This window comes from Oncorhynchus masou, chromosome 6, assembly GCF_036934945.1.
Source record: "Oncorhynchus masou masou isolate Uvic2021 chromosome 6, UVic_Omas_1.1, whole genome shotgun sequence".
Classification (NCBI taxonomy): domain Eukaryota; kingdom Metazoa; phylum Chordata; class Actinopteri; order Salmoniformes; family Salmonidae; genus Oncorhynchus; species Oncorhynchus masou.
This window is the reverse complement of record NC_088217.1, coordinates 51243922-51271686: the sequence shown is the minus strand read 5'-3', so window position 1 is coordinate 51271686 and position 27765 is coordinate 51243922. Positions and strand designations below refer to the sequence as shown.

General features: G+C 42.8%; 1 protein-coding gene across 5 annotated transcripts; it reads left to right on the top strand.

Annotated features, from left to right (window-relative positions):
• Positions 1-9899: 9899 nt before the first annotated feature.
• LOC135542242 (RNA-binding protein 6-like) lies at positions 9900-26619 on the top strand. Of its 5 annotated transcripts, none has more exons than XM_064969063.1 (21): positions 9900-9985; positions 10809-10885; positions 11635-13429; positions 13613-13702; positions 13840-13909; positions 15083-15156; positions 18512-18586; positions 18837-19140; positions 19282-19439; positions 19583-19683; positions 19771-19834; positions 19928-19994; positions 20168-20262; positions 20706-20826; positions 20944-21041; positions 21143-21526; positions 21636-21791; positions 23483-23545; positions 23721-24020; positions 25158-25310; positions 25620-26619. In XM_064969063.1, exons 2-21 carry the CDS (start codon positions 10839-10841, stop codon positions 25710-25712), a joined length of 4308 nt encoding a protein of 1435 aa, XP_064825135.1. In that variant the 5' UTR covers positions 9900-9985; positions 10809-10838; the 3' UTR covers positions 25713-26619. The 5 variants fall into 5 exon arrangements, with proteins under 5 accessions (XP_064825135.1, XP_064825137.1, XP_064825134.1 ...); XM_064969065.1 differs by having other exon boundaries at positions 19765-19834; positions 23724-24020; positions 25170-25310; XM_064969062.1 differs by having other exon boundaries at positions 19765-19834; positions 23724-24020.
• The last annotated feature ends 1146 nt before the right edge of the window (positions 26620-27765 follow it).

Below are 27765 nucleotides of genomic sequence, written 5' to 3'. Positions count from 1 at the left end.
AGCCACGCGTCCGAAACACGACCCTGCCAAACAGCACTACTTCTTGACACATTGCTCGTTTAACCCGGAAGCCAGCTGCACCAATGTGTCAGAGGAAACACCATCCAGCTGGTGACCAAAGTCAGCTTGCAGGCGCCCGGGCCACCACAGAGTCGCTAGAGCGCGATGGTGCAAGGAAATCCTAGCCGGCCAAACCCTCCCCTAACCCCAAACACGCTGGGCCAATTGTGAGCTGCCTCATGGGTCTCCTGGTCACGGCCAGCTGTGACACAGCCTGGGATTGAACATGGGTCTGTAGTAACGCCTCAAGCACTGCGATGCAGTACCTTATACTGCTGTGCCACTCGGGAGGCACTATGGTACGTTTTAATGGCGAGTTTACAAACATATATTCTGATCAATAGATTTGAAATGCCATGACGACGTTGCCCTGTTGGGTGAGGTTTATGACCCCCCATAAATACCTTTCCCACTTCTCTCTCCACTCTATTACCACAGAGAAAGTATGGTATTTTTTACATTTTATTTTATTTCACCTCTATTTAAACAGGTAGGCCAGTTGAGAACAAGTTCTCATTTACAACTGTGACCTGGCCAAGATAAAGCAAAGCAGTGTGACACAAACAACACAGTTACACATGGGATAAACAAACGTACTGTCAATAACACAATAGAAAAATCTATATACAGAGTGTGCAAATGTAGTAATATTGGGGAGGTAAAGCAATACATAGGCCATAGTGGTGAAATAATTACAATTTAGCAATTAAATACTGGAGTGATAGATGTGCGGAAGATGAATGTGCAAGTAGAGATACTGGGGTGCAAAGGAGCAAAAAATTCAACAACAATATGGGGATGAGGTAGTTGGGTGGGCTATTTACAGATGGGCTATGCACAGGTGCAATGATCAGTAAGCTGCTCTGACAGCTGATGCTTAAAGTTAGTGAGGGAGATATAAGACTCCAGCTTTAGTGATTTTTGCAATTCGACGCAATTCGATACATTTTTTATTGCAACAATAATAACAATATTACACATCAATACAGGGACATTCCTTTGAAAAAAAATGAAATAATAGAACACCAGGCAACCCCCCCCCCCCCCAAACAAAAATACAAATAAAGAATAATTCAGGACATCATTATTATGTGACAAGGCAATGAAACATTAACAGACATTCAGACATGACTTCTAATACATTTTCCAGTTTTTCAGTTTCACAAGTTTGAGGGATTTATAAAAGGACGTTTCGCTCGTTCACCCTGTGTATGTTATCAGTCTCGAATCTGAACCCCTGCTACTCGGAGCAGACTTGATGGATCGGTTACTCCCACTGATGGATTGGAAAACCAACCATGTATGGTCACAGTGCCTTCTCCACTGACCACACTGTCTCCCCCAAACGCTAGCTGCAACGCAGTCATCCACGAGGGGTGTCTGTCGAATGCACCCCTTGGGAAAAAGACGCTTCGAAACCTCTTGGTGCAGAATCCGATCCAAGGAGGTATTACAATATCTCGACACATTCCCTCAGCAAACCTGTTTGACCATTCTTTTCGTGATTTCGGGCCAGCAGTCTCTGTGAATGAGCATCTTCCCTTCTCCTTGAAGTTGTGCAATACTGTAGTTGAGATGAACATATCTTGCCCTTTGGACACTTCCGTAAGCACTGCGGCCTTCTCAGCAAGAAAAACATTTATGAGCAGAGTGTACATGGTTCCGATGATACATCTTCCACTTTGTGAGGGACTGTCACCCCTTACAATGACACTAATTGCGACAGTCCAGCAACTTACCCGATGACTCCCACTGGTGAAACACTTTGCGATATCACAGACAGATATCCTCGTCTCAGTTCGCAGGTACCACGCGGTTGCCACGTGGACGCTGTGGTGACTGACAGGCCTAGACAGCCACTAAGTGTTTTGAAGCACAAACACCAGGAGATGTGGTTGAATCGTTACAGCCAATCTACAACCTAAGCGGCTGCTGACAACTCATACACAGGGCCTGACCTTTTCGTTTGTGCCTCGGATACCCACACCAACCACTGGTGGCGGGGTCCCAAGACACAAAGGGGAGGATACAAGCCCAGACCCATGAGCCTCTTTGAGGCCGGTGGGGGGGTCGAGACTACGTGCATTAAATGTATGAGGCTGTCAGAGCCTCATAGTGATATCTCAGATGTGTTCTGAGTTATCCCCGTCAAGGGGCTTGTTCGCTCCTCTCTGTTCTCATAGGGAAGTTTACAACTGGATTTGTTTCCTGCTCTAATCGATGTCACGTTCTGACCTTAGTTCCTTTGATTTGTCTGGTCAGGGAGTGAGTTGTGTGGGTTGTCTATGTTCCGTTTTCTATGTTGTGTTTGCGTTTGGCCTGGTATGGTTCTCAATCAGAGGCAGGTGTCGTTAGTTGTCTCTGATTGAGAATCATACTTAGGTAGCCTTTTCCCACTTGTGTTTCGTGGGTGTTTATTTTCTGTGTCTGTGTGTTCCACACGGAACTGTTTCGGTTGGTTATTTCATGTGTCGTTTATTGTTTTGTTTCAGTGTTCGCTTGTTTTAATAAAGAGCATGAACACGTACCACGCTGCACATTGGTTCTCCGATCCTTACTACTCCTCCTCGTCGTCGGTGGAGGAAGACAGCCGTTTGATAAATTGATAAAATAGCATGTCATATAATTGAATCATAGTCAGAGACATGGCAGAAATTTGTATCTCATTATGATAAGTGGTGAAATAAGTATAGCCAGTTATAATTGTAATGGCTTATCAGATAAGAAAATACTATCAGTATTTAACTGGCTAAAAGAGAAACAATATAATATATATTGTTAACAGGAAACTCATTCAACAATTTTAGATGAAGATGTGTGGAATTATTTTTAGATGAAGATGTGTGGGCGATGTGTGGGCGAAATACTTTTGGGCAAAGAAATTCTCAAGGTGTGATGATATTGAATTTTATTGAATTTTTATCCAAATGTGCAAATTGTCCAAACATATCCTCAAGGTAGAAGGATTATTTTAAATATGTTATTGGACCATAAACAGATATGCCTCATTAACTTATACGGTCGAAATAATGATGATCCAAGCTTCTTTGAAAATCCAATAATTTATCAACCATACAGGCAATACAGACTCTATTATCATGGTGGGAGATTATAATACCTCTATGGACCATAAATGAAATCACATTACAAACTATCACCCTCAATCACAAATGCCACAGATATATTGGAACTAGTGTATATGTGGAGGCTTAAATATCCTGACCTAGCGAGATGTAAACTTACAATTAATGAACATGCACCTATGGATGTTTGTACAGATCAACGTGGAACGCTCGTTAAGACACTAACAGCTTACAGACGGTAGGCAATTAAGGTCACAGTTATGAAAACTTAGGACACTAAAGAGGCCTTTCTACTGACTCTGAAAAACAAAACAAAAAGATGCCCAGGGTCCCTGCTCATCTGCGTGAACGTGCCTTAGGCATGCTGCAAGGAGGCATGAGGACTGCAGATGTGGCCAGGGCAATAAATTACAATGTCTGTACTGTGAGACGCCGAAGACAAAGCTACAGGGAGACAGGACGGGCAGCTGATCGTCCTTGCAGTGGCAGACCATGTGTAACAACACCTGCACAGGATCGGTACATCCGAACATCACACCTGCGGAACAGGTACAGGATGGCAACAACAACTGCCCGAGTTACACCAGGAACATACAATCCCTCCATCAGTGCTCAGACTGTTCACAATAGGCTGACAGTGGCTGGACTGAGGGCTTGTAGGCCTGTTGTAAGGCAGGTCCTCACCAGACATCACCGGCAACAACGTCGCCTATGGGCACAAACCCACCGTCGCTGGACCAGACAGGAAAAAAGTGCTCTTCACTGACGAGTTGTGGTTTTGTATCACCAGGGGTGATGGTATGATTCGCGTTTATCGTCAAAGGAATGAGCGTTACATAGAGGCCTGTACTCTGGAGCGGGATTGATTTGGAGGTGGAGGGTCCATCATGGTCTGGGGCGGTTCATAACAAGATAAGTCATAAATGAATGGTAGATTATGAGACACTCAACAAGCAGGTCTGATTTCATTATTACTGAAACAGAATCCAAGTGGAGAAGATCCAGTCCGTTTAAAAAATTGGATGGCCTCTTACACTTCAGTGTTATGATGCAAAAAATTCTAGCAAAATGCATAGCGCATAGAATAAAAGAGGTATTGTCGGACATTATTTATCCTAATCAGACAGGTTTTTACATGGACGATACATTGGGGATAATATAAGACAATACTGGAAACAATAGAACACTATGACAAATCTGGGAAACCAAGCCTGGAATTCATAGCTGAATTCAAAAGGCCTTTTGATAAAGTGTAACAACTCTCGTCGAATGGAGTGAACCAAAGTGCAGAGTGGAAAATGTTCATGATATTTATTTTCAAAAAACGCACAGTTCTTTCAGGCAGAAACACTAAACAGACAACAAGATCCCACAAAACCAAGAAGGAAAATGACAACTTATATATGATCCCCAATCAGAGACAAAGATAGACAACTGCCTCTGATTGGGAACCACACACGGCCAAAACCAAAGAAATAGAAAACATACCCGAGTCACACCCTGACCTAACCAAACATAGAAAATAATAAGGAACTCTAAGGTCAGGGCGTGACATAAATTATGACTGGAAGTTATATATAAATGCCTGGTATATCTCAATTTTGGAGAATCTCTTATAAAATGGGTTAAAGTTATGTATAGTAAACCTAGGTGTAAAATAGTCAACAATGGCTACTTCTCAGAAAGTTTTAAACTGTCAAGAGGAGTAAAAAAAGGTTGTCCACTATCGGCATATCTATTTTTTATTGACATTGAAATGTTAGTTGTTAAAAATCAGATCCAACAACAATATCAAGGGGTTATAAATCCAGGGCTTAAAAACAAATGTGTCATTGTACGCTGATGATTCATGTTTTCTTTTAAATCCACAATTTGGATCCCTCCACAGCTCCATAGAGGATCTAGATAGTTTTTCTAACCTCTCTGGATTAAAACCAAATTATGATACCTGTTCTATATTACGTAATAGATCACAAAAAAATGTAACTTTGTGTAGTTTACCAATTAAATGGTCTGACGGTGAAGAAAGAAATTATCTCACTACAATACATTTTAATAGAAAGTTATCAAAAATAGATAAGATCTTGCTACCATGGAATGGAAAATATCTGTCTATTTGTGGAAAAATCACTCATATCCCAGTTTACCTATTTGATTATGGTCTTTCCTACACCTAGCAACCTGATTTTTTAATTATATCAGCAAAACCTATTCAATTTTATTTGGAAAGCCAGACCAAATTAAAAGGGCCTATTTATATAATTAATATGAATTTGGAGGGCAGAAATTATTAAATATTAAAGCATTAGACCTCTCACTAGAGTCGTCAGTCATACAAAATGCTTAAATCCGAACGGGTTCTCTAGCAAATTAGTAAGAATCTCTCACCCCATGTTCCACAATGGCCTTTTTCCCTTTGTTCAGATTACAACCTCTCACTTTCGGATATTTGAAAATGAAAGAATTTCCAAAATATCGCTATTTTTAAAACAAGCCATGGAAAGTTGGTTGCAATTTCAGTTTAATCCACCAGAAAAGACAGAACAAATAATATAACAAATATTGTGGTTAAAATCAAATATACTAATTAATTTAAAAAAAACTAAAGGCAGAATCTTTGTAAATGATATCATAAATAGGACTGCTGAAGTTATGTCACACATGCAGCTAACCAGAATCTATGGAAATGTCTGCTCTACCCAAAATTACAACCAACTAAGTGCAGAATTACCGCAAAAATGGAAGAGGCAAGTGGAAGGGGTAAAAAGCAAGGAACTTGTCTGTCGGCCTTGCATTAAATACCAGAATTGGTTAAAGAAACGTGATAAATAAAAAAATATACCAGTTTCATTTAAGGACCAAAATATTGACAGCTGTGACATATAGTTGGGAAGAGATTTTCGATGTACCGATTCCATGACACCTGGTTTATGAACTGATATGCAAAACAACACCGGATTCAAAACTTAAATTATTATACAAAGTTCTTGCAACCAATAGAATGTTATACAGAGCATTAGGAAAGTATTCAGACCCTTTGACTTTTTCCACATTTTGTTACATTAAAGACTTATTCTAAAAAGTAATTAAATATGTATTGATTTCATCAGAAATCTACACACAACACCCCATAATGACAAAGAGAAAACTGTTTTTTAGAAATGTAAAAAAACAAACAGAAATACCTTATTTACATAAGTATTCAGACCCTTTGATATGAGACTCAAAATTGAGCTCAGGTGCATCTTGTTTCCATTGGTTATCCTTGAGATGTTTCTACAATTTGATTGGACATGATTTAGAAAGGCAAACACCTGTCATATATATAAGGTCCCACAGTTGACATTGCATGTCAGAGTAAAAACCAAGCCATGAGGTCAAAGGAATTGTCCGTAGAGCTCTGAGACAGGATTGTATTGAGGCACAGATCTGTGGAAGGTTATTAGCAAACAATTTCTGCAGCATTGAAGGTCCCCAAGAACACAGTGGCCTCCATCATTCTTAAATGGAAGAAGTTTGGAACCATCAAGACTCTTCCTAGAGCTGGCCGCCCGTCCAAACAAAGCAATCGGGGTAGAAAGGCCTTGGTCAGATAGGTGACCAAGAATCCAATGGTCAATCTGACAGAGGTCTAGAGTTCCTCTGTGGAGATGGGAGAACCTTCCAGAAGGACAACCATCTCTGCAGCACTCCACCAATCAGGCCTTTATGGTAGAGTGGCCAGACGGAAGCTACTCCTCAGTAAAAGGCCCACTTGGAGTTTGCCAAAAGGCACCTAAAAATTCTCAGACCATGAGAAACAAGATTCTCTGGTGTGATGAAACCAAGAAGATTGAACTCTTTGGCCTAAATGTCAAGCGTCACATCTGGAGGAAACCTGACACCATCCCTACGGTGAAACATGGTGGGGACTGGGAGACTAGTCAGGATCGAGTTAAAAGATGACAGAATGGCGCTGGGGTAGAGCTGCCGTCTTGCCGGCTCTCAACCAACATGCTATTTTGTTTGTTTTTTCATGTTGTTCCTAACTTGTTAAGTACATAATGTTGCTGCTACTGTCTCTTATGACCGAAAAGAGCATCTGGACATCAGAAGTGTGATTTCTCACCTCAAACTGGACGAACAGTTCTTCTTCAATGAGGGATACACGACTACCGACACCTGACCAGGCCCAGATCCCCGTGATTTGCTGGAGAAGGAAATGGAGATCTTGTGGAAAAAGATCCGGGTGACTTGGGAGGATCAGGCGACGAGTGGCTAATCTGCCCTTGCCTTCCGTCCTGCTAGCTAATGTTCAATCGCAGGAGAATAAATGGGACGAGCTGAAAGCATGAATATCCTACCAACGGGACATTGAAAACTGTAATATCTTATGTTTCACAGAGTCGTGGCTGAACAACGACATTAAGAACATACAGCTGGCGGGTTATACACTTCATCAGCAGGACAGAACAGCAGGCTCTGGTAAGACACGGGCTGGGGTCCTGTGCATAAATGTGAATAACAGCTGGTGCACAATATCTAAGGAAGTCTTGAGGTTTTGCTCGCCTGAGGTAGAGTATCTCATGATAAGATGTAGACCACACTATCCACCGAGTGAGTTATCATCTGTATTTTTCGTAGCTGTCTACATACCACCACAGACCGATGCTGGCACTAAAACTGCGCTCAATGAGCTGTATACCGCCATAAGCATATAGGAAAACACTCATCTAGAGGCGGCGCTCCTAGTGGCCGGGGACATCAATGCAGGGAAACTTAAATCAGTTTTACTGAATTTCTATCAGCATGTTAAATCTGCAACCAGAGGAAAACAATTCTAGACTACCTTTACTCCACACACAGAGATGAGTATAATGCTCTCCCTCGCCCTCCATTTGGCAAATCTGACCATAATTCTATCCTTCTGATTCCTGCTTACAAACGAAAATTAAAGCAGGAAGCACCAATTAAAGCAGGAAGCACCAGCAGATGCTAAACTACAGGACTGCTTTGCTAGCACAGACAAATATGTTTCGGGATTCTTCCGATGGCATTGAGGAGTACACAACATCAGTCACTGGCTTTATCAATAAGCTCATCGAGGCCGTCATCCCCACAGTAACTGTACGTACATACCCCAACCAGAAGGCAACATTCGCACTGAGCTAAAGGGTAGAGCTGACGCTTTCAAGGAGCGGGAATCTGTGGAAGAATCTGAAAAGGAGCGAGAATCTGTGGAAAGAACTGAAAACTGCTGTTCACAAATGCTCTCCATCCAACCTCACTGAGCTCGAGCTGTTTTGCAAGGAGGAATAGGAAAAAATGTCAGTCTTTCGATGTGCAAAACTGATAGAGACATACCCCAAGCGACTTTCAGCTGTAATCGCAGCAAAAGGTGGCGCTACAAAGTATTAACTTAAGGGGGCTGAATAATTTTGCACGCCCAATTTTTCAGTTTTTGATTTGTTAAAAAAGTTTGAAATATCCAATAAATGTCGTTCCACTTCATGATTGTGTCCCACTTGTTGTTGATTCTTCACAAAAAAATACAGTTTAATATCTTTATGTTTGAAGCCTGAAATGTGGCAAAAGGTCGCAAAGTTCAAGGGGGCCGAATACTTTAGCATGGCACTGTATGTGGGAACTCCTTCAAGACTGTTGGAAAAGCATTCCAGGTGAAGCTGGTTGAGAGAATGTCAAGAGTGTGCAAATCTGCCATCAAGGTAAATGGTGGCTACTTTGAAGAATCTAAAATATATTTTGATGTTTAAAACTTTTTTCATTACTACATGATTCCATATGTTATTTCATCGTTTTGATGTCTTCACTATTATTCTACAATGTAGAAAATAGTGAAAATAAAGAAAAATCCTTGAATGAGTAGGTGTATCCAAAGTTTTGACTGGTACTGTATATATTTATAAAACAATATTTTGGGGATTGGAAATGATGCAGAGAATTACATTGACGGAAGCTACAACCCATTTGCAATATTAAAGCTGATCTATCCCCAAAAAATAAATATGTCAAGAGTATATATATATATGGTATTGGAACTGACTTTTTAACTATTTCCTGTATATACTATGGTTACTTACTTTAATGTCTATTTCATATTTCCTATTCTTATTTCCTGTGTTTTTTTTCTAGTAAAACATTATTATTGATTATTGCATTGTTGGGTTTTGAGTTTCCAAGAAAGGCATTTCACTGTACTTGTGTATGTGACATTAAAACTTGATTCCTATGAGTTGGCAGCAATCAGCCAATGAAGAATAAGAAAACAGACTAATTTAAATGGCGATAGCCATTTGGTGCTGCCCATGCCGTCACAGATACAAAGACGAGTTCTCCGTTAGTCTCTATGTCCTGTTGTTCACACATATCTACATTTACAGTTCAGTCATTTAACAAATACTCGTATTGCTTTGGTTGTCAACAGCCTTGTGGATATTGCAGTCTTCTGACTGTAGAAAAACAGGGATCTCTAAAAGTTGTCCAGGGGAGATCGAGGCAGGCAGCATATGCGATGGAGGGCCAAATTCTCAAGCCATTAGTCGGTCTGGAACTCGCCCACTGGCCGTGTTCGAGTGCATCAAAACCGTGTTATATCGTGGGTAAATTGTGCCTGACTGACCCTCAAATAATAACGAGTCGCTATTTATGATGCAAGGCGATTAGAAGATCAGTCAAGCTTCAATGTCGAACAGACCTATCGTCTCAGTGGATATTGTAGTACATATTGCCAGAGGACTACAAATCCCACCAAAATATTACCCCTCCCTGGATACCACTCTTCTTTAAAACCTCCGGTCTCCATTTTCTTTCCGATTGATTGAAGATCTCAGAACAAATATAAGGTGAGCTTCTCCTATTATAAATACTAAGAAATGGATTCAATATGGTTATTTCCGTTCATGTCAACCTTTATCGTCAAATAAAAACATCACCGAGCGTACATTTTTGAAAACCGACTCTTACCTGCCAGGATATTAGCTCACTAACGTTAGTAGCTTGAAAACCAATCCGGTGGAGGCAGTTAGCTAGCTGACAGCAGAGAGGAAACGGCGAAGCGAGAGGGTATACTCCCGTCAAATTCTTTCCACGATAAGCAGACTGCCCGGTCTGCTTTCCCGCTTATGGGAGAAGACTGTCTCGTCATTATACACAGTATCTCTGACTTTAGCTACTTAGAAAATGTCGCCAGCACGGCTAGCTAACTGAAACGTCGTCATTAGCGTATTTGGTCTTGCAATGCACACCAGAGTGTACCTTGATTGTTCATCAAAATACTTGACAGCTAGATAGTTAGCTTCAACTGTACCACAAATTGTGGAGGAAATATTGACTGAAAGTAACTAACGTTATCTAGCTAGCTAACTTAATTTAGCTAGCTAGTTAACACACATTTGTCAGGCCTAGTTAGTAAATAACATGTCACATTGCTAGCTAACCCATTCCTTGGCACAACATACGATGCTAAAGATTGGTGATACCCGACTATTGTGTCAATGCCATCTTCCTTTGTAGACAATAAACTGATGGCAATTTGTTTCCTTGAATTTGCTCATTATAGATGTTTATCAAGCCCCTGTAGTTTATTGCTATACTGAAGGTAAGTAACACTGCATTGGAGTCAAGCTACTGTCTGCGATTTAACATGAAAACGTTTTACTCTGTCAGATAAATTTGGTGATTGAAGTTTGGAAAAATATGTGGGACGGACCCAGGAGAGGACCACAAGCGGGACCACCCTTTCGGTAAGCAGACAGTGGCAAAGGCAGTATTCACAGAGCTGTTTTTATAGTGATATGAGATGAGGAACATTAACGTTTCAAGTTATTTTCATTGGTTACTTGATTTGAAAGAGGTGCTCAATTGAAAATGTTTGTCGGTAGCTAGGATGCTATCCAATTGGCAATAGATTTTCATGCAAATATTCTAAAATCCACCAATGGTGTGTTTCCACCAAACAGACTTCTTACAGATAAAAATCAGTGCTTGAGGATTTAGTACACACAATATAGATTTTAGTTTTCAAGTACTGAATAAGAATCTAAAGTTCAATGTGTTTCAATCTCATTTTCAACTCTACCGATAGTTTTGTCAAAAACTGTTGCGTTAAATAGCAAATGTGCCTACTCTGGTCTTGACATGTGCTCTCTCGCCAACAGCTCACAGATACAGTGAGGGTAGGCTAGTCTACATGATGAGATTATTATAGATAAGAGTGAGAATGTTTATTTGTCAAGCATGGATCATCATGTCACCAGAATAAGACACTATATTTATTGGAAAGGAGCATCAAGCTCACCACAGTGCACTTTAACCAACCTGTGAAGTTCATCATTTATTTAATCTATAACCTAATAATTTGCATGGTTTCCTGAGTCGTAGTGGGAGGACTACACACCATATCATCACGTGACTCCAGGCTTATTATATCATGGCCATTTCTCGCATAATTAATTGTACCAACACAAACATCCCACCATTTTTTTTGTTCCAGTGGGGGCAATCGTGGAGAAATGTTTGGGGACCGAGGTGGAGCTATGCCCAATTTCAGGGGTCGAAATGGGATGAACATGGGTCCCAGGGGGCCACAGGATCGGGGGCCTCGTATGGACATGAGGAGGATGGATTGTCCGTCTGATATGAGGGGCCCGTCTGATATGAGGGGCCCGTCTGATATGAGGGGCCCGTCTGATATGAGGGGCCCGTCTGATATGAGGGGCCCGTCTGATATGAGGGGCCCGTCTGATATGAGGGGCCCGTCTGATATGAGGGGCCCGTCTGATATGAGGGGCCCGTCTGATATGAGGGGCCATGTTATGGAACCTCTTGACATACGAGGGAGAGGAGAACCACCCAGGGATTTCCCGGGAAGACCTGGGGAGGAATCAGACTTCGGCCTCCAAAGGCAGTATGAAATGGCAATCCGAGACAAGCTGCTAAATGCAGCAGGTAGTGGTGGTTTCAAGGGTCCAGGCATGGGAGGGAGAGGCATGCCACCACGAGATCTACGAGTGCCAAATGACAGATTTATAGATATGAGAGATGGGGAGATGTTCCGCAAGGATATGCCAGGTTTCAACAATCCCAATATGGATGGAAGGAGTGGAGGATTTTCCGTTGAGCCTATGGGTAGAAATGAGGGGTTCAGAGACATGCGTGATAGAGACAGGCCTCATATTGACAGGCCCCCGATGGGCATGGATGACATTGATGGCTTTAATATGGACATGCCTCCACGGGACTCGGACAGGGGAATGATGGACTTCAGCAGGAGGGGTGCTTCGTCGTTGAATCCAAGGAGAAGGTTTGAGTCTGATATGGACTTCAGAAACCGTGTTGGACCCCAGGCTGAATACAGAGGAAGGGACAGATCTCCTGTAAGATTTGGCGACAGTGAAGGTGCGCCAATGGATGTCCGGGGAAGTCCTGGTTGCCCTCCAGATCTTGGTGGGCCAAACAGACCCAAGTTTATGGGTAAAGATCCAAAAGGCACCCATAGAGACAGGGACTTTCCAGAAATGAATGAGGTGTCGCTTGCAGAGGAGTGGAAGAACCGAAAAATGGACACTCTCCCATCTCCTATGATCAGAGGTCTTCCTCCTTTCACCATGGATGTTCAGGGACAGCGATTCCCTCCAATGTCCAGAGGGGGCGGTCTTCTTGGAGAGCCACCAATTTTTAAAGACAGACCATCCACAGAATTCCCAAGGAAAAAGGATGGGCCTCCCTTTGGCTTCCCTCACACTGAGAGAGAAGCTCCTGGTTCCCAGGACTGGGATAAAAAGCCCCCCCAAGATTTTCCTGTCATGGATTTGCCATCCTTTGGCTGTAGAGGTCCCCAGTACCCTCCCTTTCCACCCATGGGTCCTGGGCTCCTGCCAAACACCCTGAACAGAGAGAATAACAGCAAGCGCTGGCCTGGAGACAGGGATCCCAAGCAGAATCAAAATGCACCAAATCGAGGTGACAGACCCCCATACCTCTTAGAGATGGACAGGCCCCCCTATCTCCTAGAGAAGACTCCACCAACTCCACTGGGCCAGGGGCCAAAAGATAACGCTAGTTTCAAAGGACCGACGGATGCATTGCTTGAACAAGGCCCAGAGAGGGATAAGGTGGTTCCAGGGCCTGCATTCCAAGGCAAAGACCAGGACTACAGGGACATTGACTACAGAACAGGCCCAGGGAGAGTCTTTTACCACAAATCTGAGGAGCTGCAAGTACCTAACGAAGTTCTAAAGGAATCCAAACCAGTCCAGACTCCCAAATTCAATGACTCTGGTTCCCAGGTTAGTAAAGCAAATGTATAGACTAAACCCCATAGAAAATGCAAAACACAAAATTTGCATCCAAACTAAATTCCATACAAATTTTCTTGTACATCTGTTGGTTAAGTGTTCCTCTTTGTCATTTTTGTGATTTTTCAATTGCTTTAATTAACCTGTTATTTAAATATGACCTGTCAACCAAAGGATCAGGATTACAGGAGTGCGACTGTGAAGGACAAGGTTACTCATACAATTTGCATAACTGGAATTCCTAAGACAGCCACAATGGAACAGGTAGGAATCAAATCAGACATTTTGCTTTTTACTTTTCTGATTGTGTAAAATCTTCTAGTTAGATGATAAATTTTTAGTTATAGACTTATAGGTGTTTTTATAAAAGGTTAAAGCCTAACAACATTTCACTCTCGCAGATTCTTGGTGCCTTTGCAGTCCGTGATGGTGTCCCAATGCAGGGCATGAAGATAAAGAATGTTGTGCCAGGTGAGACAAAAGTCCATGTGTGGACATGCTCAACTCGAACAGTATCTCAAATCTCCTACGAATTGTTTCGCTATTTCACTATACGACTCATATACGCTTTTCGAAGTGTCTTTGTTGCCTCCGGTGTTCTTGATCTTGATGCAGTCGCGCATCAGTTCAACAGCCAAGTTTTCTTAGTATTTATCCATTAGTGTTTTTCATTCCTGACGATGTAGGAACACGTTCAAAAGATTTTGTAGAAGCTTTCATCCTCAACGAAGCCATCTTTGACAGTGACTATCTGTTCATGTGACAAGCATTTCTTGCGTACACACCATTTGTTTCATTATACACAATTTCCTTTTTTTAACAAATAAAGCATTGATTATAAACGAATGTCGGCAGCAAGCCTGTATTACAGACCACTCTAAGTGTTTTGCTACGACTTCAGGTTCTTGGTGTTGCGTTTCTCGTCATTCAGCTTAGACCGAAAGTTCTCTCAATAATTTGATTGTAGGACTGCTTCAGCCATCTACTCCCAACTGTTCATTCACATGCTTAAAAAAGAACATCACATTAATAAATGTTGCAAGATGGGTTTAAACTGTGTTCAGTTGAAAAGGGCTGAGCTCATGCAATGTAAAGCGTTACATTTCAGATCCCTGAGGCGCTACAATACCATGTTTCTGAAATGACTAAGTTTAAATATGGCAGCAAGACAATTCATCAATGGCATAGCCTATGTTTCATGTTAGTTTCTTTCATACACCGTAAGCCTATGCCTTAGTAGCACATAGGTCATACCTTTATGCTTGCAGGAACTTCCCTTTATGGAAATGAAGCTATAGTTGGCATACTTGGCAAGATGTTTAGAGACAACATTCAGTCCATAGTTGGATTAGGAAAATATGTTGGTACTGGCAATTAAATACGGACATTGCCAACTCAAATGCAAGATAAATGACTAAAATGCATGTTGTACTGAAAAGGTACTGTATTAGTGAAGACATTGGCATACATGTCTCAACATGAATAATTAGGACAATGTTCTATCCCCCCATGTAGTCATCTAAATGCAGCACCATCACCACAAAAATGCTGAATGTGATCTCCTTTCGTGATGTGCTCATGAACTGCTGTCCTTACTGGCATTGACTAACTCAAACCCATCTGTATTTCAAATGCTGTCCCCAGGTTACAGCTACGATACGGCCTATGTGGAGTTTTTAAACCTCGAGGATGCAGTCCACTTCATGGAATCCAACCAGGTGGCCCATCCTCGTCTCTCTACGTCGGCTGTGCCTTCGGGCAGGAAGAAGGCTTGGGCTGGGGGGGCTGGCATTTTATAAGGGTTAGGGGAGGGAGAGGTGGGAGCAGGGTTGGTTATTGTTTGGGATAATTTGTCGTAGTTACTCCCTGCGTGTGGGTGTGTGAATTTACACTGTTGGTGTAGGTTCAAGGATGCTGAGAATAGCTTTTTGGGAGAAATTTGACTTTTCATAATAGTTCAATAATACGAGGTCGTGGAGGCGTCTGTCTGGTGCATTGTACACTGAGTGTACAAAACATTAAGAACACCTGCTCTTTCCATGACGGACTGACCAGGTGAATCTAGGTGAAAGTTATGGACCCTTAATGATGTCACTTTTTAAATCCGCATCAATCAGTGTAGCTAAATGGGAGGAGACCGGTTAAAGAAGGATTTTATAGTCTTGAGACATGGATTGTGTATGTGTGTCATTCAGAGGGTGAATGAGCAAGACAAAATATTTTAAATGGTTGTAGGTGCCAGGCGCACCGGTTTGTCAAGAACCGCAGCGCTACTCTGTTTTTCACGCTCAACAGTTTCCCGTGTGTATCAAGACTGGTCCACCACTCAAAGGACATCCCTCTAACTTGGAGTCAACATGGGCCAGCATCCCTGTGGAACACTTTAGACACCTTGTAGAGTCCACACCTAACATATTAAGGCTGTTCTGAGGACAAAAGGGGATGGTGCAACTCAATATTAGAAAGGTGTTTTTAATGTTTTGCTCACTCAGTGTATGTCTAGGCCCATAGGCATGCTACATAATGTCTTGTTCCTGCATTCTTGGTCCTCTGTCCATCAAAATCCTTAGTTGGATTGGTTTTCTTTTAGTGATCTCTTTTTTTTTCATTGCTAGATGGCAACGTCACGGCGAGTAAGGTAGCCATTTCTGAGCTAGCGTTCAAGTCCATCTTAAGGTTTGTTTTGTTCTCATTTTTGCACAGAACTTATAAATACGAGAGTTGCTTTTTTTGGTGGCAATGTTGGAAAGTTGATCTCTTTATGCTTCAGATTGCTGTTGCCTGTTGACTTATACCTTTCTGGCAATATCTTGCCTTAGCCAAAGGTTATCTACAAGCCCAACTTTACCCCCAATTACTTTGGGGTACTACATTCTACAATACTCTTGACTGTTTGTTGGGGGTTATGCTCATTCCTTGTTCTCAACCAGTGGACAGTAATGTTCTATTCCATTCTTCTTTCTCTACACGTAGAGAGCTGTGCAGCAACCATGGTATTCTTTCACAGTGCTGAATGGATAGACTCTGTGCCTAAATGCGTCCTCCACATCAGATCCACTTGTCTGCTAAATACAAGTAGAATATCTGCTCGACACCCATTCACTTGACACTTGAGGAGTCTTTTCTCTTGACCACAGTTCTTTGCTTACTTTTTCCTTTTGGGGACTGAGGCCTTCCTTTTGGTCAAATTGGTACAAGTTCATGTAGAGTGTCAGAAGCCTGCATTGGTTGGTTTTTAGCCATTTTAGCAAAGGTCAGTGGTGCACGCCACCAGTACAGGTGACTCATATTCTTCCAACCATATTGGCCAAATCTGGTACCCATATTGATGGACTCATGACGCACTACAATGTTAAGCAACAGACAATCATCATGGCTAGAGCCATGTCTGGCTCTGATCAAGGCTGGAACGATGCAGAATCAGTGACAGGCGTTACATGTTCCTTTGATCTATCCTCTGTTAATTTACTAATTGGGTAGCTGGTTGGTAGAATGGTTTTGGATTTTGTAAAAATCATTTGGTTACATAAGATTTAAAAGACATGCATTTCCTCTCAAGTGTTTAATGCATTCGGCTGTATCTTTTTACCTATCAACAGCAAAGAAACGGTTAAAGTATTGTCTCGGCAAGTGGGGTTATTGTAGATATAACTGCCACTCACCATTTTAGATGTACTTGCAGTGCATTCGGAAAGTATAGAGACCCCTTTATTAAATAAATGTCTTTCCTCCTCAATCTACACCCTACCCCATAATGACAAAGTGATTACAGGTTTTTAGATATATTTTTTTTAGTATTCACACCCTTTTCTATGAGACTCGCAATTGATATCAGGTGCATCCTGTTTCCATTGATCATCCTTGAGATGTTTCTACAACTTGATTGGTGTCCACCTGGGGATGTTTTTCCGCGGAAGGGTTTGGGAGATTAGTCAGGATCAAGGGAAAGATGAACGGAGCAAAGTACAGAGATACTTGATGAACACCTGCTCCAGGGGGCTCAGGACCTCAAACTGGAGTGACGGTTCACCTTCCAACAGGACAATGACCCTAAGCACACAGCCAAGACAATGCAGGAGTGGCTTTTGGACAAATCTCTGAATGTCCTTGAGTGGCCCAGCCAGAGCCCGGACTTGAACCCTATCGAACTCGGTCTCTGGAGAGACCTGAAAATAGCTGTGCAGCAACGGTCCCCATCCAACCTGAGACAGCTTGAGAGGATCCGCAGAGATGAATTGGAGAAACTCCCCAAATACAGGTGTGCCAAGTTTGTAGAGTCATACCCAAGAAGACTCAAGGCTGTAATCGCTGCCAAAGGGGCTTCAACGAAGTACTGAGTAAGGGTCTGAATACTTATGTAAATGTGATATTTCAGTTAATACGTTTTTTTATACGTTTGCAAACATGTCTAAAAACCTGTTTTCTTTGTCATTATGGGGTATTGTGTGTAGATTGAGGGGGGGGACTACTTTATCCATTTGAGTACGGCTGCAACTTAACGAAATGTGGAAAATGTCCAGAGGTCTGAATAGTTTCCGAATGCACTGTATCAGTTAAACCTGAGGTTATGTTAAATCTGGAGAGAAAAAAATCTTTAAACCAACAGCTTGCATGTCTGATCCAGCACAGTCATGCCTTTAGGCAAATGAGTGTCATACATTTACAGTGCACTGCCAACACAATGGTCTATTGAATTTCACATTTTTGAAGTACACATTTGAGTCCTGCATTGTCAACAAATATAGATTTCTAACTTTATCTAGTAAGACGAGTGATGGGAAATTGATAATCTCCGCTTTTGATAGTACTGTACATAAAAGGTTGAATTACCTTCTGGGAAACAGTATTGCAATTGCATGGAGGACGTTCTTTGGAAGGTATTGGTCGACATGGCTTCCAAATTTCTGTCAGAACTATGTTTGTCCTACTACCCTCTCCACTAAGGAGGACTAAACCTGCCACAGTGCATGATGGGAGTCTGTTCTCTTGGAACATTTAAAATTGTGTCACTTGGTTGGCAAGGAAGCGGATTGCTCCGTTTTGGATCTAGCGAACTCTCTTCCTGTTTTTCAGGGATCGCTGATGGTTGGCACTAAAACGGCTCTCATGAGATACGTCCAGCCGGACAGAAGTGTCAAGGAAGCTCAAGTAAGTGTTGTATATCACACAGGAAGGGCCTGCTGTGGATGGCAGTGATTTATTCATTCCCTTTACCTTGGTTCCATAGACCTTTTCTTATTTTTTAGAATGCTAGTAGCATAGGTATTTTTATGCTTGGTTGTATTTACCCCGAGATTTGTGTGAGCGGTAGATTTGTTTTGCCTGTATTCCTTATGTTAAGCTATAGGTTAAGACAACTACCACTAAGTAATTTATGTGACTCCTCTCGCTGCGTTAGGAACCAGGCCCTCCGGCCCAGGAACCCCTGCTGCCAAGCCCGGGCCAGCTCCTGGTCAACAAGGCCAAGAGCGACCACTACGGCCAGAATGGCTCACAGGCCAAGGCCCCAGTGGACCCCCTATCTCAGCTGGGCTCGTGGCAGCGCAGCTCAGACCTCACCCCAGAGGCCTGGCAGCAGCAGGTGGACCAGCAGCTCAGACAGCAAGAGGCTGAGCAGCAGGCAGAGTCCTGGGCCAGCCGCAACCCCCCTCGCCAAGCTCCTGGCCCTCATCAGCTGGACCCCATTTTTAAGGAGAGCAAGAGTGAGTGAGCTGGGCAGTATTGGAATAGTTGGTTGATGTGTGACTGGATAATAATGCGTTTGTCTATGGATAACTGTTCAAACTCAATCGCTTCCAAGTTTATAGATCAGTGTGCTTGTTCTCCCCTCTGTTGCCCTACAGCCATGATCATAAAGAATGTGAAGCCCACCACAACAGTGGAGACCATCCTGAAAGCCCTGGACCCCTTCGCCTACCTGGATGAGAGGAACGTCCGTCTGGTTAGAGGCAAACCCCCGGGTGCCAAATGCTTCTGCTTCATTGACATGGACTCTCATGAGGTATCACATAGCTGCCATAACATGTCAATTAGGCTCTTTGTCATGGTTTATCACACTCCCTTTTCCACCTGATATGTGGATTTGAAATGTCAGTTGTACCCCGCTTAATAGATGTCATGACGTGGCCTTTTTTTCCATTCTAGCAAGTGACCCGTTTAGTTGACCTTCTCACCAAGCCCAGGCCTCTCTCTATCGACGGGGTCCGGGTTTACGCCGAGGTCGCCAAGCCGCTGAAGAATCAAAAGTGAGTCCTGTAGCATGTTATATCATGTAGCCACAGATTTCAGTGCACTACTGAGAATTTGATGGTGTCTTCTCCTGCTAGCTACAGAAGAGAGTTTGATAAATCCAACACTTCTCTCCTGGGGTTCCCACCTGAGTCCAGTATGATGGAGGTAAGTTAGGTGTTTGCTATCGTTTTTGGATTTTGATTTTGTGTGTTGGTTAGAAAACTGAACGTGTTTTTGTGCCCTAATTCCAAATTCCAGCCGCAGCAGTACTATTCATCCCAACCTCACAAACAGCCACCAGGTGCTCCCCCACCTAACATGCAAGGTGAGTCCTCTCTGTCAGTATCCACATTCAAACACTTTTCTACCTGAGGATTTGCACATGAAGAGGCAGTACATTTTGTGTATTTTTCAGCTCAACATCCTTCAATCAGTTAATGTTGAGTCCAAAATGATGATGATGATGATCTTCTTATATATATATATGTTTTGACCTAGGAGACCGTTTGGGTGGCTCAATGGGTGGGCCGATGAGCTCAGACATCCCTCACTCCCATTCATCCGTCTCTCACTTGAACTCCAGCATGGTTCAGGTGAGATACTATTATAACCGACTTTATTCGTGTGAAGACACACGCATCCATTCATGCTACACACACACATTGCTGCTGCTACCTGACTCTTCCGTCTTTAAATTGTGCAGTATTTAGCAATAATAACACTTGCCCCCTCTTCCCCAAAACACGTGTAAATATTTGACTAGAAATTGTGCCTTCCTGCATTATACTTATGCTAAAATGTTTATTCCATTCGACTGACGTTTTACTTTTTGTTTGTATTATCTTTTGTTAGTTCTTATTGTTGCATTGTCGATGGAACCTGCAAGTAAGCGTTTCGTTGGACAGTGTATACCATGCGTATCCTGTGCATACTTGAAGCGTTGATAATGATTGACAGTTTTAAACAGAGGAAATGCTTGAGTGAGTGTCTGTGTGAAATGTCCAGGTAACCAATGTTTCCCTCTCCCACATCCCAGGGAGGTGGCTATGGTGAACCTCCATTAGTTGTTCCCTACCAACAGGCTCTGCACCCCCAGGTCTCCTCTGCTGGAGTAATGGCAGCTACAGGAGACCACAGCACTGATGGCTACAGCTATGGTAAGGCCAAGCAGTAATGCCCCTCTGACATCAGGGGGGGAAAATGCAACTAGACAGGCATTTTATCAGTCTCATCTTGTCATGCTCTTGCAATAACTGACCTTCTCATTTCTCTAGCTACTGAAACTCCTGACGTAACTAACTACCTGTATGATGCCACTTCCGGGTTCTACTACGATCCCCAAACTACCTTGTACTATGACCCTGCCTCTAGGGTAAGAGTGCTGCACAGTAGCTCATATATGATCTGATACATGCTCTTGAAATGATTATCTTTGTTGTGTCTGTGCTTCATGTCCTGTGTCTGTGTGTGCAGTATTTCTACAATGCCCAGACCCAGGAGTACCTTTACTGGGACAGTGCGTCCAAGACGTACATCCCCGTGCCTGGAGGACACTCCACAGACACCCAGCCCCCCATGGCCCAATTTAGTGTTGCCCTGGCACCTGACGTACAGGCCATTCTTGCCAATCCAGTAGCAGACGCTCCACTGGACATAAAGAAACCAGAGCCAACCCCTCACGTCGACCCTCCCCCAGTCCTGAACCCTACTCCTGCCCTGAACACTATGCCTAACCCCAACCCTTCCCCAGAGAGGAGAGAGGAGGAGGACACTGCACCTCACAGCCTTGACAAGAAAGACTGCAAAGACAAACCAGGAGAGAAAGAGGAGAAACCCAGGAGCCTAGCCGCCGTCAAAGTAAACCCACATTACCACATTGTACTCATGTACAATGAAGCTATATGAACAACCCTCTTGCCCAAATACACTACCTCATAGATGGTGAATACATATGTGTCTGTCTCAGGTCATGAAGGATATGGAGCGCTGGGCTAAGATCCAGAACCGCCAGAAGGACAGCGTCCGTTGCCCGTCCCCCATACTGAAGACATCCGTGGTCGGACTGGACGACAGGAAGACCTCCAAGGCAGCTGATGCGGCCTTTGCCATCTTCGAGAGGAAGGTGGGTAGGGGAGTCTCGGGGACCTGCATGCAACTGCTTTGTCATCTTTATTTTTATTCTTCACATAGTGGGCAGTAATATTTGACATGTGTATACAGTGTATTTATATACAGTACCAGTCAAAAGTTGACTACACATTCAAGAGTTTTTCTTTTTTTAAACTATTTTCTTCATTGTAGAATAATGGTGAAGACATCAAAATTATGAAATAACACATATGGAAACATGTAGTAACCAAAAAAGTGTTAAACAAATCAAAATATATTTTATATTTGAGATTCTTCAAAGGAGCCACCCTTTGTCTTGATTACAGCTTTGCACACTCCTGACATTCTTTCAACCAGCTTCACGAAGAATGCTTTTTCCCAACAGTCTTGAAGGAGTTCCCACATATGCTGAGCACTTGTTGGCTGCTTTTCCTTCACTCTGCGGTCCAACTCATCCTTAACCATCTCAATTGGGTTGAGGTCGAGTGACTGCGAAAGCCAGGTCATCTGATGCAGCACTCCATCACTCTCCTTCTTGATCAAATAGCCCTTACATAGCCTGGAGGTGTTTGGTCATTGTCCTTTTGAAAAACAAATGTCCCACTAATTGCAAACCAGATGGGATGGTATATCATTGCAGAATGCTGTGGTAGCCATGCTGGATAGGTGGGCCTTGAATACTAAATAAATCAGTGTCACCAGCAAAGCACCATCACATCTCCTCCATGCTTCACGGTGGGAACCACACATGCTGATATCCGTTCACCTACTCTGTGTCTCACAGCAATGGTTGGAACCAAAATTCTCAAATTTGGACAACAGACCAAAGGACAGATTTCCACCTGTCTAATGTCCATTGCTCGTGATGCAACCAGTCCAGGATGCTCTCGGTGTTGCAGCTGTAGAACCTTTTGAGGATCTGAGGACCTATGCCAAATATTTTCATTCTCCTATCCTGAGAGGGAATAGGTTTTGTCGTACCCTCTTCACGACTTTCTTGGTGTATTTGGACCATTCTAGTTTGTTGGTGATGTGGACACCAAGGAACTTGAAGCTCTCAACCTGCTCCACTACAGCCCCCTCAATGAGAATGGGGGCATGCTCGGTCATCCTTTTCCTGTGGTCCACAATCATCTCCTTTGTCTTCATCACGTTGAGGGAGAGGTTGTTATTCTGGCACCACCCAGCCAGGTCTCTGACCTCTTCCCTATAGGCTGTCTCATTGTTGTTGGTGATCAGGCCTACCACTTGTGTCGTCTGTAAACTTAACAATGGTTTTGGCGTCTTGCCTGGCCATGCTGTCGTGGGCGAACAATGAATATAAGTGCATTGAATTACTTTGTAAAATGAACATTCGTATACAAGGCAAAAAGCTTATGTTTACAGAGCATTAACTGGCATTCTAGGAGAGATCTCTAAGACGCTTTTATATGCATCTGCGTTGTTTGGATTACATCTGAGTTGACCAATAGTGTTACTGTACCGTTACCTCCAATCAGATGTTAGACCTACATGATGTAATCACAACAGAACTCATTCTCAGAGGTGTGACCTTGGGGGTTGGCAAGATCAACATAGAGAATGCGGAATTCCTAAGAACTCAAGACATTCTTGCTGATGGGTCTCTTCGAGAGCTGCCCTACACATTATTTATTTACCACGATTTTATCAATTCTGCTGTAACTCCTCTCTTTCCCCATACAGGGTGGAGATGACCCCTTCAAGAAGCCTATGGCTCCTCCCAAGAAAGAGGGGAAGGGCTCAAAGGTGAGATTGGTTGGAGGATTTGTGAGAGGTCATCGCCAAATGCCTAGAATGTTCTGTGGTGTGAGAGCTCGGGAAAGAAGGCATGAATTTGATTACAATCCATAATGTCTGGGCTGGTTTCCTCACTCCCTGGTGAACATGTTCTCAAACTTCCTGCTCTCTCCACTCTACCCAGCAGCCCATTGGCTCTCTGGGCCTGCTGGCGTCAGACTATGCAGCTACAGGCAGTGACGAGGAGGAGGAGGTGCAACACGAGGCGCCTCAGGTTTCTAGGAGCCAGTCCCAGGACGAGGAGGACAAGCTAACAGACTGGAAGAAGATGGCCTGCCTGCTGTGTAGGAGACAGTTCCCCAATAAGGACGGTCTGGTGCGCCACCAGCAGCTCTCTGACCTCCACAAGCAAAACATGGAGATCCACATGAAGATCAAAAAGTCAAAGAAGGAGCTGGAGGCTTTGGAGAACCAGGAGAAAGAGGTCAGTGGAGGCCTGATTTTTCTTCACCTTCTACATAAGTGCGTACACTTAATATGTAGCTGTAAAGCTGTTCCAATAGTCGCAAATAGCTAAATCATAGTTGCCTCAGTCTCTATCTTATTATTATATACTGGCAACGGTCTTCTGATACCCCCACCCCCCAAACTTAGGAGAGATCTCCACAAATCAACCTTTTAAATACGGCCGTCATTGAATGGATCTCCTTTCCTACTAGAGCTGGGACGATAAACCAAAATGATTGAAACGGACCATTTTTATCAAGGACATTTTAACATTTCACTGATATTGACAATAACGATTAGTAGCCTTTTACTAGGGGAATGTGAAGTTTGAAAAGAAACTGAATGAGCTATTACTAACTGGACAATTTGATAGCTACGTCATTCAAAGTGGTACTAGTTTTAAGGGTTATATAAAAGAATGTAACTGGTGCGCATTAATGTTAAGAATTCATTGTTCAGTTTATGGTTAATTTATGATGATTTTGTCATTTTATTGCGATATGGATTCTCTCCCCCTCCCCATGTCGCCCATCTTTATTACCAACTCATATTTCCCAAGCGAAAAGGTATTTTAAATGTCTGTCATATCTAATTGTTAACGTATGTAAATTGTAGTCTTTGTCTGTAATGTCTTTTTCGTTAAGTGTCGGACCCCAGGAAGACTTAGCTGTCGGTGTGAAATCAGCTAATGGGGATCCTAATAAAATATATATATATATATTTTTTTTTAACTCTACAAATAAAAATACCATAAAAAATAGCTTTAAAGATACCATAATTTAGACAAGTTAAACGCACCAGGCAGAAGGCTACAGAGGTTAAAGGGCAATCTATAGTACAGGGACAGAGCAAACACCTCACCATTGTTCCTGTAAACAGTCAAGGTATACGGGTGGAGAAATGCAACCACTCAGACAGTTATGGCCACAGACCGACCATCCACTGGACCAAAAATAAAGTTTACAATGCTTTAAAATAAAAATAAATTGAATGATTATTCATGTAGATGTGAACAAAATGTAAAAAATAACTGGGAAAAGCAAGCTCACACTTCAGTCTCTAACATATTTTATTTTTAAATGTCATATGACTGACGACATATTAATGTGTGTAGTCTGTCCCACAGCTGAGTGCTGTCGAGTCCAATTCCTCCCCAGAACAGAAGAGAAGGAAGCACCAACATCAACACCAGAATAGCTGGGCTGGTGGCTCCAGGGACATGCACAAAGGCAGCGAGAGACCTGGGTTAGGCTCTGAACCTGTTGAGGTGCGTCTCTCATGCAGCTCTCCAACTCTGTTCCTGGAGAACTACCGTCCTGTCGGTTTTCACTCCTACCCTAAATGTAGCACTAATTCTAATATTTGGCTGGTTGATGAGCAAGTTACAACTGGGATTGGAGCGTAAACCTACAGGAGTGTAGCTCTACAGGAACAGGGTTGAAAAGCCCTGGTCTATAACATTTTGTATTTTTGTCTGTAGTCCTCCAGATGGTTTTCTTGTTTTTTTTTTGTTTTTTTTAAGAATGTATTTACTTTTTATTTTTTACCCTTTGTGATGTTTCCTCTCTTTTCTCAGAGGAAGAAGAAGGAGCCTGTCGTCTGGAACCATGCCACCTACAAACAAGCTGTGCGCAAGTCCATGTTCGCACGCTTCAAAGAGCTGGACTGACCTCTTCCTGTGAACACCAGGGGTGCGTTCAGTTCACTGTGTGTTTTGTGCTCACCATTCTTCAACAGTCTGAGGTTTGTTTGCTGGTGGTGGTTGGTGGCCTGATCAATATGGATGTAACCTTTCGAAATCACAAAACTAATGCAGCACAACGTACGCGATCTTCCTCCCCGTTACCATAATCACAACGCTCTTCAGCTGGTCGTTCAGAAGGGTGCTGTTTCCGTTGAATCAAACGTTGCACACCGCTCTGTTCTACTCAACACACCCAAGATCACCCACTCTTGTGTGTTTGTCTATGGGGAGTGTTGGTCAACATAATGGACTTGCCATGCCAGCGGAGCGGAGCTTTTGGACTGAGCTCACCTCTTACTGTACCTGGTGGCCCCAATTCACTGTACTACAAGGACGTTGACTCCCCAGCAATGAAATCAGGCCGTAGCCTGCCCACTCAGCTCAACTGTTGAGACCATGGCGCTGTAGGGAGACCACTAGGGCCTCCACATTTCTGCAGTATTTTCTATGCTTGTTGGAGGGCCCGTTCACCCATCCCTATCCCACCTCCTGTACTGACTTCAGGAGCGAGGCAGAACCAGTGGCGTTGGGGCTAAGCTACTCCACAGACTCACCCCAAACATCAAGCTGGCTTTGACGGGCTCCTAATCAATCCTTTTTATGGATGTAGCTTTGTTTTGCCTTGTGTTGTGTATGGCCGATGTGTAGTATTATTGTGACGTGTACTCAGCAGCTAGATCTGCCATTGTAGAATATCTGTATACTACCAGCTGGATCCAGCGACACACCATTTATTTTAAGATGTTTTTATATGGACTTATTCCTTTCCTTGTTTGGGTTATACTCTGTATGTGTACACGTTTACATTTTTTAAGTAAACAAAAAAAAATCACCTTGAGTCTGGTTTATTTATGTGAAAGGATGCGTGTGCTGTTAGATTAGGAATGTGTGTAGTGGTTTACTTTGTCTAGTCACTAGACATCCGGGTTGCCTCCCACAATGTTTTTGAAACGTTCCATCTTAACAAATAGTTTGTCCTTATCGAAGTTGCCGAAAGAGTCAGTAATTGAAACCAGATCCTATTCACTCACTGCTGTTGCCTGGGGTCGGGTTTACAAGACTGTTAGACAGATTCTATTCAGGACCTCTCCATTGGGTGGCAGCAGTGTTCTTTTAGATATGTGTACCATCACTAAATCTGAATAGTGTTGGACATTCCCATGATGTTATATGGTTAACCCTTCAGATAATACAATGAACTAGAATATGTTTCATTGTTTGAACAGGGAAGTGTCGCAATTATCTCTACGCTTATTTGATCTTGGTGATTTGTTGAAGTTGATGAGAAAAGGATGTCTTATAGCTGAGGCAGAACATCATGAGGATGTTCATTTTTGTTAAACATCGGTATTACCCATAGCACTGGTGCTAAAGGTAAGGAACAAAAACTCTCTTAACCTCCCTGACTAATTTTCTTCTGTTTTGTTTAGGATTACTAAACCATCTTGTCTTGAGTCCAGAGGGTTAGTGTAGAATTGGTTGATTTATCTAATGTTTGGTGTGTTTTCTATCATTTCATATAAACCCCATTCCTGCTCTGCAGGTGTCAGAATATGGGCTCTACTCCCACGTGGGTTTAGCTCTGTAATTGGAGGATTACTTGGGTTTAGTGTTCTCCGAGTTCCTCTGAGATCGCAACAGGAACCAGACCAAGGTGGCGCCCCAGGGGCCACAGGCAGTCAATGCAGAGCAGAACAGCAGAAACACAACTGAATGTAGGGGCTCCTTAATCCCACTGATGGTACTCCGTAGTTTTCTGCCATTTGGATTTTTTTCCTCTTAGTTTAAACCAGCGATAACAAAGGCATTCTACGGAGGGCAGAGTGTCTTCAGGTTTTTGGTTTTTCCTTTTAAACAGAAATTGAATCACGAGCACTGAGAATGGCAAAAAATGACACGTGTCCATTGGAGTAAACAAAATTGGAAACAATATTATTATTTTTGCTCAGTATGATCAAATTTGTGACTAGAGATTACA